Below are 14,067 nucleotides of genomic sequence, written 5' to 3' on the forward strand. Positions count from 1 at the left end.
GTTAACTACCTGTGTTGTGTCATAACAAATTATGTCTAACATTTCATGTCTCAACATTTTTTTTTACCTGAAATAGTTCAAACTGTCTGCCATGTACATTTTATTATTACTTTCTAAAATAGTACAGTGTCCTACAACCTTCCCAATCCATGGGCCACGGCCCACTTGTGGACCACGAGCAGCGTGATACTGTGCCGTGAACCATATAATATTAAATATTATATATATTTGAAATAATAGTTTTACATATTTTTATTATATGAATCATTGTTACCAGTTAAATAACAATAAATATATATATATTTAATAAATATAATATGTGTTTTAATATTACTAACTAATTTTTTTTACATTTTTGTTAATGCAGAAATTAAATTTAAAATTTATATATAATGTTCCAACTCCTAAGAGTTAGTATAATTGTTTGAACTATCATACTGTTTTTTGAAATATGCTATGACAGATTTTGACATACTAGATATTGTTGGGTGATCCTTCATCTGTATTAGTGTAAGAAGTCCAGAAAACAACAATATTAAATTCTATAACAAATAAAAAGATTCTTACAGAAGAATATTAAATCATTATTTCTGATAAAATAGTAAATAAATAAGCAAATAATATGATATTATAAAATCCTTTGTTTAATATTGTTTTAGAGAGCGGATGAATATAAATCATAAAAATGTTATTAGGTTAACTGGAAATCGATTATATCGACACCAATCAAGTGACTAAAAATGTCTAAAATATGTCATTCTTGAATTTTATATCATACTAATTTAATGTTAAGTGATTTGATGTTGTAGTGATTATGTCATAATGACTATCGTATCACAATAATATTATTGTTATTGTTTCGTGAGCACATATAACGTTTATGATTTATCACCAACAATAGTTTAGTTAACTCTCTATAAAATATATCTACATGTTGACTTTAAAACGTAAGTATTAAAGGACAAATATTTAGATATAACAGGAAAATATAAAAAGGGGAATGACATTCTGTATTACCTTTGTACCCAACCAGTCTACTCTTGTATGAGTTTAAAAAACTAGTTACTTTTAGTTTTAATACATCTAATAACCACCTATACAATTAAATATTATCCTGGTTGGTTGAGATTCGTTGTAACTGATTTAAATATATCATTATAACATGGTTTAAAAAAAAAAATGCTTACTGTTATTACAAGATGTAAATTTATGTTGAAAATTCCATACGCTGACATTTCGTTGGATTCGAATTCAGGCATTTGATTCATAAACATTTTAATCTGAATACACAATAAATTAGTTATTTCATATTATGTAGAGAGAAATATTTTAAATGAAAATACTATAATTTTGGCTTAATAACATATTGCATATATATTAGCTAATATAACTTACTTGTAATTTTGTATGAAATGGTAAATTTGAAATTCGGTATGATCGTAAGTATGATATTATTTTTCTTTTCTGTAAATAGTTAAGAAAATAAAATAGCAACAGTTTGAAGAAATTAAAGTGCAAAAAATGTTTTTTTTTTTAAAAGGCAAGAAAGTAGATACCGCTACCGCACTATTGTACGGTAGGCGTAGGATGACTCACTATAATGAACGTGATAAATTTGAATTTGGTGATACATTATTGTTTGCGAAAAATGATTCAGATCCAACCTATATTACTAGGCATATTTCATAATATTAATGAAATTTAATGAAAATATTTCATACTTTATATTAAATTCAAAATTCAAAGAAGAACAATAAATGTATTGAATTTACAATGATGTCTTAACAATTATTTTTTGTTTGTGTGCCATAAATGATTCTATTTTGAAATTTAAGAATAGTTTTTGATAGAAAATGTATTCTAGTTATTGCTCTTAAGAAGTCAAAATTTGGATTTTTCTGCTTTTCAAAAAGATAACCAGGAAATAATCAAAATATTGAATACAACAGATATTTTTTTTAATGTAACTCATAAAAGAATAACTGTAGATAATTGATGTTTTCACTATTTGTTTAAAAAGCATTTAATGTACATGGTTGAATTTAAGATTTTTTTTCGAATCTCTGAACGATTTAGTTTTAGTATTTAAAGCCTTAAAAGTATAAGCAATTTTCAAAAACTAGTTTTACGTAAAAATTCAAAATAAATAAATATAAAAACTATAAAAACTTATAAAATAAAAAATACAATATGTTAAGAGGCCGTAACACCTACATGTATTGTCTACGCGTACAAGTACGTAACATAGCAAATTTATACTCAGCAGATCACGTTTAGCTCCGTTAGTTCAAAAATTAGAGTGAATCGACCCGACCTATTATGAAACTTGATGGTAAGAACATTATCTGTATTTGTATGTTGGTTTTTACGATTATTAAGTTTTTAAGTGAGTTATGAGCATTTTTAATTTACGCTATGTTGTATACGCATAACTTGCTAAAAAATTGAACTATTGTAAAAACCAACATACAAACACAGATAATTTTCTTACCATCACATGCGGGTGTGACGCCCTCTTAATGTTACATAAATAAAAAAAAAATACATTTATCACTCTACTCTAAATTTAATATCATAAAGATTACTTATGACTATGACCATATAAAATACCATGTATTATAATGTATAATAGAAATTTTGAATCAATGCAGTTAGTTTAAAAACAAATTGTATTGATTTCAGTAGTAATAAGTTTGAAATTAAAATAATTTCTTACTTTTTCGTTTGTCAATGAGGCATATACGACAATACTCATGTGAAAGATGCTGTATTGGCAATATCTAATTAGCAGTGGTAAACACCAAACAATGATCGATTTCAATGACGTGTTAAGTAGTGGATATCCGACAGCAAAGTATAAATAAGTAAATATCAATAAACTTATAAAACTAAGTGTGAAGTACCCTAACAGAATCATACCGTAACCTAAACTGAACACTTTTATTATTTCACAAAGATCAGCATGCAACAATCGTAAACACTCTATCGACATTGTTATTTCGGATTGTGTCCATTCACCCGGAATTTCTTCCAAACCATGTGGCAAACGTTTCCAGGCATCGTTTAAAGCACAAAACCTAGATGCCACGCTATGGATATAAAAACATCCTCCAGTAACAATTACCATGTCTAAGATATTTGGATCCAAAAACCAATTGAATGTTAGAGTAGAAAAATCATATTCTTTCGGTGGCATTGAATAACACTTATAAGTGTGATAAAGGATACAATATATTGATAACACGATCAATATTTTATTCACAGTCATGCATTTATTTGTTGCACGTGGATTTTCCATTAATGTTGGTCGGAGTAACATTAACTGTTTTCGGTCAAACTCAATGATGTCGTTAATAAACCTAAAAAAAAAAAAAATACAGGTTATACCTAATGATCTAATTTGATGTGCTAAGTATTCGCATAACCCGATTTGTATAGGGCTTAATTAATATATGGAAAAGGACTATTAGAATAAAAATACTTGAATACATAAATATTAATATTTTACCAAGATAAGATATGTGTTTTTTTATATCAACCTTCTATTTTGAAACTAGTTAATTTATATAGGTAATTATTATTTTTTCTTTCTTACTTTACGGTCTGATTTTCTGATAGTCTTGCGATGAAAATCAATAGCCAATATTTAATTAAAGCATATTGTCGCGAGAAAAAAAAACCTTTCTTGTGAGTTGAGTAGGTAGAAATTATCATCACAAATATCCACATAAATTCTAGACAAGAATAATATGTTGAGTTAATTGTATTTCTGATTAACAGTCCCGCTTCGAATGTATATGACCAATGCACAAGCCCTACAATTTTCGACCATATTATTAAATGTCTGGTTTCTGTTTGAAAAACGCTGGCCATTTTTACGGTAGATAAGTTAAATCGGCATTAAGAATTGTTTAGAATGTTATTTTACATGTCTATACTACCTTAAAATACGTATTGACGAACTCTATTAACTAATATGTCCATATGTATTTTAATAATAAAGTTTACCATCAATCTAAATAATCTGTTTATAGGAAATTATTATTTATTCAAAAGTTATTTATTCGTTCAAATAATATTGTTTGTTGTCAAACAATTACCGTGTCAATACTATTATATATTATTATTACCTATTATTTTTTTTTTATTTAAACTTTGTTTTACGATTAAAATTAAAAATTTAGATTTGCTTAACATTGTTGAATATATTATAGAACTAAAAATAATGAGTTAAAACTATAGTTCACTTGGTTCACTAAATACATCAAGTTTCGAATGAATGGCGAATTTCCAATTTTTAATGACCGGTAGTAAATAAATTGTATTGAAAAATATCATGTATACTTACACTTTTTAAGAAAGTTCCATAAACACCATCAAGGCTCAGCATATTGTTCTAATTTAATCATTCACGTTATAAATGTTTATTAAATCTATAAAATTTCCAATGTTAGTAGATCAATATCATTAGTTACGGTCTTACGGAGAAGTTGATATTGTTGATGGTAAATCCTTTTTAGTTAATGAATTATTATTTTTTAAAACTACTATATTCACTCGATTGGAAGAAATTAATATGAAAGTATTTTGATTTGGTTTTTCATGAAATTAAATTGAAATAATATAATAAAATCGAATAAAATATCTTATATTGTAAATGAAAATTATAAGAAGATGGATTTGTAAGACAATTATTTTAAAAAATTTTTGTCAACTATTCGAGAATCTTTGTGTTGTTTGTGGAAGTGATTAATGATTACTAAAATTGTATTAATACGTCCGATACAATATATAATATTAAATATATAATCATACACAATATTAGTTTATAACAAAATCATTGTTAATTCGATTTTAAAAATGCATTGAACAAATAGGTGTAAAGGAAAACTCTATGAGTCATTAAATTATTATTTTAGGGTGGTTTTCAATTTCTATGAAGCCACGGACCCCTAGCGATAACTTAAATTGGTCTGTGGACCCCCTTTTTGTATATCCTCTTGCTTACCCGTGTCACTGTGTCATAAACGAGTACCCCCTGCTTATTCGTACTGTCAAACACACACAGCCGTGGACCACGTTATAGACCATTATATTTGAAATTTAATTACTTAATACTTATTATGCATTTATTTAAGTACAGGCAATACAGCGTAACTAGAATAGCTTAAACAAACTAACCGATTCAAGAAATATTTACGAAAAAATATAGTTACTGTGAAGTAATGGATTAAATAAGCCTACAGAGAGCCTCTCATTTTTATATAAAATGTAGAATAATATATTAATATGATGTCTTTAAAAGTAAAATCATACCTATAATTTTTTCAGTGATAAATATAATAATATAATATTTCCTGGTTAGATTATCCTGGTCCACAGTAAAAAAATTACTATAGTTTATTATATAGTTTATAGATCTCTGTAAATGTATATTATACTGTCTGGCAAATGTATCGTTTTTATTACGGAATATTATAAATAAGTTGTACTTGTACATTGTGTTTTTTAAGTTAACCACTTTATTGGTTAGATTAAAATAATAAAATCGTTCTGACAATTTGGTATTCGTTAAGATTTTGTAAAATTGATTATTTTTATCATTGTAACAGCCGGAAACGCATTAATTAAATAAACGATTTTTTGCAATCCGAATAATGTGTATATAACGATACAAATTAACTTGTATATTTGAACCAATAATAAAAAAAATGCTACTGTACTGTGATCATGTGACTACGCACTGTATTTCCGCTAAAAATCAATCGAAAAAATCGGTTGTTATATCTCAAGTCACATTAAGAACAATATTGTAAATTTGAAAAAAAAATATTAAATTATGACTTATTTAAAAATACCTATATAATATATATATATATATATATATATATATTGCTTTTAAAAATCAACAAAATTATTAATATGTATCGTTTATTGTCTGAGACGCATTTACTAGGCCGATAAAGACAAAATTGAAAATATTATTAAACTCTCATACTCTCATCCTAGCTGTGAAAGACTGTTTTCTATTAAAATATTTTTTGTATGAATAAGTATCTCATTCGTTTTCTTTTGTTACTAATCGAATATTCAACTGCTACAGGATGTGAGACCGGACTACGCAAATTCACAAATGACGAGGATTTGCATTCTAATCAGTCAATATGCGCTAGTTCAGTGGCGAATTTATATTGTCCTAAACACGTGCGGATGTTATTGCATCAAAGTATACGTCATCATACATAAATACTTAGTCTTGACGTATTGTTCGTATTTTGTGATAAACCATTTGAAGAATTTAATTCCTTTTCTATGATCCGCGTCGTCGTAGACGTTTTTTGGCATTTAAAATATTTTACATTTTGTTTTTCAAGAATAAATAAATAAATAATATGTCATTATACTAGGTATACAAATTTATATTATAATTTGTTTAAAAGTTTTGATGGAATCGCGATGAGAGTTGAAAGCTGATAATATTTTGTCAGGAAGAAAGTTTTCATTCAGTTGGTATAATATAACATGCTTTAAGTATAATAGTTAGGAAATATCCACATAAACGACGCATTGAAAGTAATTTTATATTCATTAGGAAACTGTGTGCAAATTTGGTACAACTTGGTTAATAATCAGATTAACCTGCAGGTTATTAGTAGTGCCTCGAGTTTGTTTTTGAATTGTTTAAAAGCGAACCGAGGCTCGTGGAGTGTTATTGATGTGTGAATCGCTAAGTATAATCTCAATGCGATAATAATTTTCAGCCGCTGTCCGTGTAGATCGGCGCTGTATTTACAACGCACATATTATATATTATAATATAATGTGTATTATGTATATCATATATTATAAGTCATCGCACCTACGAATGGAGTACATCATCTCCCGTGTCTCGTTTCGTCGTCGAAAAGACGCTAAGGCGATAAGTATACGCGCCGGCTACGCAATAATTATAGACCGGTACATTAGACCTAAGCGTTGGGCGTTTATGTGCGTTACCCGTACATTTCGCGAGTTCATCTTTTATCCGCGTGGCGAACCTAAGAAAATCCAATATTGACATTATTGCGGAGCACTTTTAACGCTTCTGCTCGCAACCTTGGCCAAACAAGAACAACACGGTGTTTTAATTCTATACACTCGACTGTAAAACATAAAATATACGTATGTATATATACCGCGCGTATACAATATACATATATAGTGTTTAAACAGCTGACAATGTTTGCACGGTGTACGCCACTTGAACGCGCGTCGGGTTTCTGCGTGCGGGGTAGTATTATTATACTATACCTGTATGTATGCCTACATGTATATTATTACACACCGTACGAGGGATGGTGGTAAGGGGAGGGGTGTCCTGCGCCAACGTTCGTACTGACGATCGATTCAATACGGACAAAATATAATGATGTGGATGAGAGATCTCCGCGCGGTCCAGCCGTTTCATATATATAATAATTGGTATGGGTAGGTGTGGGTAGGCAATAATAATATTATCGTCCTGACTACACAGCACAAATTAGCGCACGTCAATCGGCTCCCGAAACACATCATTACACATTGTTTACGAATGTTACCTACTATATCCCCCCCACACGAGCGTACGTCGGAGGAGCAAATTATACGTATTCGACCGTTTAACTGCGGCGGCGGTACGATACCCCCGTACTACAGTGGCGAAGCTTCATAGGAGACAAATCAATGAGACAACGTCTACCCACTATGAAATTAGAACATCGGACAAATAATATTTTGTTTTATAAAATATTTACAAATTTGAACGTCATTTATATTTTTAAAAAAATGATACATGTTTTAATATTTGTTAAAATCGGTTTTTCGTTGTACAGTTATAGTCTTAGAGAATTCTTAAAATAGATTAGATACGCGCGATACGGTCAAATATTATGGTATTATATATATTATATATCAAAGAGACGTTGCGGGTACAAGGGGAATTTTAATGTGAGCGGGGTTTACTATCTACGCTATAATACGTCTCGCCATTCGTATTTCCTCAACTATCGACATCGCCTAAACGTTGCCACGCCATCGTTCCCTGTAAATCGTAGTAGCCGATAGCCGATAGATACCTACCTACGTGTTTCTTAATATTTGATGTTTTTATAATATTATAATCTGTAATTTGTCCTCAATTTCTCGAACAATGGAATTATTAATTATTCATACGAAAAAAAATGTATTACCGTATAGATAAATACAAAGGGGGGGGGAGTCCAAGCGTATTAGTGTCATTTTTTTCAATGTCTTCCCAACCATAAACTCACGCCTCACCACTGCCCCCGTGGTCCGATAGCGCATAAATCCGTATATATGTATAATTGCAACAGCAGCTTAATAAACAATAATTGCAACGCATTTATAATTACCCGCGTTCGGCACATACGAGTCTGCGTGTGCAAGTACCTGCGATTCAATAAATAATACAATAATAATAATATGTAACAGTGTATATTATAGTCCGTAAAATTCTCGTTTTACGCGCGTTCCCAACGACGATTGTACATCATAATAATAATATTGTAAATATAACATCCGCGCACACGCGCTCTCCGTGCACATATATATTATAATATTATTATATATTTATATGTACGTTCAAATAGTCGCGTTCGGACGTGCGCCGCACTCTGTATAATAATATTATGATAATATAATATACGCTCGAGCACGGCATCGTCGTTTTTCGTCTCCGTTTATGTCGCGTATAATATAATATATACATATACGATTTTAAATCTACGGCTGCTATAGAGGTATAACGTCTACACGACGTCATCCCGCGCGTCAGACGCACTCGCCTCCGCCGTCTGTCCGTATCATAAATGCCATCTAAATTAAAACCGTTTCATCTCGGTCCTTAGCCGTAGGGGGTTCGAGTGGAAATCGTCCTGTCCGAAATTTAGCGTTTAATATTTTCGACAAGCATATATAATAACAATCGTTGAGTTACTTATACGTCATACACGCAGTTACCGCGTTCGGTTGCATGTAGGACTGTGCGCATTATAATATAATATATCTTATATACATTATTATATTATGCGTATGTATTATATACAGTCGGCGTGTCTATAATAGCGTTACACTCCTCATTTCTGCGCGCACACGAACCGCAGTGCGTATTACGGTTTTCGAATATTATCTGCGATATGTCGTGGATTCAGAAAGCGACCAAACCAACACATAAATCACCAAGTGATAGGATGCGATAGAATGACGCCGTCGTGTGAAAATTATCGCATCTACTCGGCATATAAGAGGCTATTTATTTTTGATTTTTTGACGGATCACTCGTCTGTTTTCCAGTACGCTCTGAACTATTTTCGGAATCGCATTGCGAATGCAATAAATTAAGCTTTATAATTTGAATTAAAAATAATAACCGTGTCCTATGATAGTGTGGTGCAGGAAGAAATATGACGAGTGAACTATATCCAACGGCTTCTAGCTAGTCTCCTTCCAGTTCCTTGTATATTATTTTTAACTTTGCACATATTAAAAATCGACAATAATTAATGTAAAATTACAAACCTAATATTTTGCCCCACCTTGCGAAACTATAAAGTACATTTGTACAATAATATATTCAAAATAAATACATTTTTGATTCAATAATTAGTGAAATTGAAACCACTAATTAGTACTCTTAAAGCTGTACTTTTTTCCTCCAAAATAATCTTATTAGCTGCTATTTCCATTTCCATTTGACGCAAATATGATATTGAATAATTCAAGAGATAAAACTTAGTAAATAATAATATAATATAGCAGAAAAGGGGCTAAATATTATATTTTGAATAACATTTTTAAATCCCCAAAGATTTTTGAAATATTATATAGGTATCTATCTATCTCGACAATTTCGTTACTGTCTATATTACTCGAAAATTCTGCAAAATATCTCAAATATGCTGATTATTTAATTAAAAATAATATCTCCAAAGACAATTCCAAGTGTTTATGATACTTACAATGAAACATTAAATCATTATTATAGATAAAATAAATAAATTGTTTAAATTATCCATTAGAAAATAAGCACATGATATGATATTACGACATTTAGTACAGTGGAAATCGATTATAACAACATCGGCACTGGTAAAGTAACTAAAAATGTCTACAATTTATTTATATGTAATTATTCCACTAAGTGTAATATTATAACTCTAATAGAATTGATAGGAGTAATAATCAGTTACGTTCGGTATTAGATTTGTGAATTCTAAAAAAGAAATAATGTCAAACATTATGTTTTTGCAAATATGGTTGCTAAATGTGACTAAAAAGAAAGTTTAAAAAGTTATGACTTTGTCTCTTATAACAATAATATGACGTAACCAATTATTTTACTAATAAAAAAAAACTTGTTTTTGAAGAATAAATTTGAAAAAAATCAAAGTTTAAAAAATTGGACATATTATAACATAATTATTGCACCGTTTGTGTAAAATAATGTAAACAATTATAATAATTAACAACATACGTTTTCTCGACATTGGTCTGCTAAAAATATTTGTATAATTACCCGTTATTTAATGATTCTTTTATTTTCATACTTATAAAATAAGTTTTAACAAATCAATATCAAATATACCGATATTTCCTATATGTAAGAATATACGAAATTTAGTATATATCTTACCTTTTCATTCCGTCAATGATGAATTCGCGAAAATTCTGATTTGGGAAATGTTGTATTAGAAATATCTAATTATCAGTGGTAAACACCGAGCAATGTTTATGTACATTACAATATGTTAGGTGGTAGGTATACGACAGCAAAATAAAAAATAAGTAAACGATAATAACCTTATGAAACTAAATGTGAAATACCCTATTTTTTTTATTATTAAGAGTTTTCCTGACAAGTCTCCTAATTTATTTATTACATTTTTTTTTTTAGCAATTGAACTATCGATAATATACAATTATTTACAACAATTTACATAGATAATAATGAATAAAATAAATGATACATAGAATAGATATAATGGATAATATTATATAATATGTATAATTTTTTTTATTATTCTTATTCTTATTGTTTTAAGTGAGCACATCATGGCGACCACCTCGCTTGAAATACTTTATACCGAAACCCATAAACAACTGAACACTTACTATTTCATAAAGATCAGTATTCAATAATCATATACTCAGCATCGACTTAGTTATTTCGAGTTATGTCTATTCACCCAGAATTTCCACCAATTCTAGTGGCTAATGTTTTTTGGCATCGTTCAAAGCATAAAACCTAAATGCCATACTATATTATATGGATATACCCTGCAGTAACACTTACCACGTCTATCATACTTGAATCCAAGAACAAACTAAACGTGGTTATTGGAAAATCGTATGATTTCCGTGGCGAATTATAACACTTCAGTGTTGTAAATAATGACTTTAACTAATAACACGACCATAATTCTATTCAGTCATACACAATTTGTTCATTGCGAGTGGATTTTCCATCAGCGTTGATCGAAGTAGCATTCGCTGTTCTCGGTCAAACGCAATAATAATGTCGCTCTAGGCCATTATATTATTGTCGGTACACAGTCTATCTGTCTACCCCTAGGCCCATGGTTTACTAAATCACTGTAAGGGTGACATATTTTACGCAAAGATAGACAGGCGTTAAAACCCTTCCGCTAGTTGTGTTTGCTGTGAGCTATATGTATCGATAATAGGCAGCGCTGTTCCAATCTCGAGTTGAAATGATGTACAACATGTACAAACTTACTCAATCGAATAGGTGCATAATTTTTTGACAACATTAAGTAAATATCTAAGATAATAAATAAATGATATAATATATTAATAAACAATAAATAGGGCGGAGCCCATGGTCCTCGATAGCCGTTAGGTACCAATAACAGACAAAAACTACGAACGACCCCGGGCGGCACCACGAGTAAAGACCAATCACTGACGATAATGAGCCGGTCCAACTTTGTGAACAGTCACGCTTGGCACTGGGCTGTGTCAACAAGATTCATTTAAATACCATGCCTATAAATACAAGTGCGAATCTTCAATTTATCTCAATCGGAACAATAACTGTAGCACAAAAAGAAGCAAAATTGAGAATCTGACGGGATCGAATATATAATAATAATAGGGCCTGGAAGTTCATTCATTTGCATGTTTTTACTTTTTACTGAATGAACAAAAAAATCGGCAGATCAACCAAATTTGAATTATACCTATACCTATGAATCAAAATATCAAATTTTATTTTGCATATATTTACACATCTTTTTTTGAATTAGCTTACATATTTTTCAAATTGTTCACTGCTAACTGTATATATTAGAGTCAAATTATGTACTAATTGTCAAAATTAATTACTTATAAAACGCCTATCAATATATAAAAATAAAATATAAAATTAATTTATAGCTGAGTTTTGCAGTATAGCACTGGTGTAGTATTTAATTGTGAATTTAAATGTTTTAAAAAAAAAATTGCTATTCATTTAATAATTTGTATTATTTTATAATTTTAATATTAAATATTTAGTTTTATTTTTAAATGTCAGCGAACGAAATTCATATAAAAATGTTTATATAAATAAATAGATTTTTTTAAAACGATTTAAGCAAAAAATAATATATGTTTGTGCATTTATCAGTAAAAAAATCACATACGTATACGTTATCTATTACGGTAATTCTTTATGTATAAACTTCTGGGTCCTCGTAATATATATAGTATTAAATATATATAATAGTTGTACTATATAATATCAATATATATTTATTAATAATACGGCTTTATATCAATCTAAATAACCATAAAAACGGAATTATTATTTTCTTAAATTATATTTATTATTTACTATTTACTCGTCAAGTACTTAACCAACAATTAATATACATTATACATTAATTTAGGTGCTAATCATGTGAATAAAACTATTTGATTTCAATTTTTTTTTTTTGAAAACATTTGAGAGATGTTTACATTTTTACGATTTGTTAGCTTATAATGTTGTAATATTTATGGTCTATTTTTTATTTTATTATGCGGATATGTAGGTTGTGTAGGGTTAGAATAATAGAATCCATCTAGTAATTATTCGTAAATTAATCGTCTGTAATGCTTACAGTAAGTGAATGTTGGGTGGTTTTGCTTGACACCAGATTTGGTACCGTATATACCTACGTCTAAATTTAGGCTATACTCGTATAATAGTTATATGACTAAAGTTTACTTTACCACGCCCCTCAGAAAATTAAAATAAATTGTTGGAACTTACTATTTCACCGAGTTATGAACGATGATACAATTAGAGATGTTCACTTGAACTTTGTTTCGAAGCTGGAAAGTTTGGGGATCACCACCCAAGAAGAGGTCCATCGTCCGTAGGACCTGGCGTTTTGCACCCGAAGTTGGCGATTACGATAAAAGGCATACCAGTTACTACACACAGACGTTTCACGTTGTAGCTGTGAATCCAGTTTTATACTCTATTCACCCTGTTATCATTTATCAAAATTCATCACGCATCGACTAAATCAATATAATTTATCAATTAAATTGATAAATGATGAACTTCAATTAACTATAATTTTGAAACAAAGTCCAAACAAAAAGTTCTTATTGCATATATCATTCTTAACCCTATCAACATTTTATTTTTAATTATCTAAGGGGCGTGGTATGGTAAACTTGTTTCAGTTACCTAACCTACGTATTGATGTGCATTTTATTTTAAAGCTATATATTTAGATTTACCTGGTGGATAATAAATGTTGACTAACTATGAATTATATATTTTAATAATATTGTCAAACACCAATCAAAATAATTGTAATAACGAAATTATTATTTAATCATTCAAATACATTGACAAGTATCTATTAATTCAGACGCTTATCGTTTCAATACAATTTTATGTTAAGGTTAGAGTAATAGTAGTAGGAACAACATAACATTGTTTATATATTAATATATTAGGTATTCAAAATAATTTGAAATTTTGGTTTAGTTTTAGAAATTATTCATATTCAAGAATCGAATTATTGCTTTATT

The 14,067-nt window shown here is 29.2% G+C and overlaps 1 protein-coding gene across 1 annotated transcript; it reads right to left on the reverse strand.

The window, feature by feature from the left end:
* Positions 1-404: 404 nt before the first annotated feature.
* LOC132925397 (uncharacterized) lies at positions 405-7,060 on the reverse strand. The gene is made up of 5 exons (XM_060989799.1): positions 6,864-7,060; positions 2,717-3,359; positions 1,396-1,464; positions 1,188-1,280; positions 405-542 (listed from the first exon to the last, which is right to left on the reverse strand). The coding sequence occupies exons 1-5, from the start codon at positions 7,058-7,060 to the stop codon at positions 405-407; spliced, it is 1,140 nt and encodes a 379-aa protein (XP_060845782.1).
* Between the last annotated feature and the right edge of the window lie 7,007 nt (positions 7,061-14,067).

The sequence above is a fragment of the Rhopalosiphum padi genome, chromosome 1 (genome assembly GCF_020882245.1).
Source record: "Rhopalosiphum padi isolate XX-2018 chromosome 1, ASM2088224v1, whole genome shotgun sequence".
NCBI classification, from domain to species: Eukaryota; Metazoa; Arthropoda; class Insecta; order Hemiptera; family Aphididae; genus Rhopalosiphum; species Rhopalosiphum padi.

Coding starts and splice junctions, on each gene's coding strand:
- LOC132925397 (XM_060989799.1), bottom strand. CDS start 7,060: ATGTCAATATTGGATTTTCTTAGGTTCGCCACGCGGATAAAAGATGAA. Junction 3,360..6,863: donor GGAGATGATGTACTCCATTC/GTAGGTGCGATG, acceptor TTTTTTTTTTAG/GTTTATTAACGACATCATTG. Junction 543..1,187: donor ATTTACATCTTGTAATAACA/GTAAGCATTTTT, acceptor TATTTGTTATAG/AATTTAATATTGTTGTTTTC.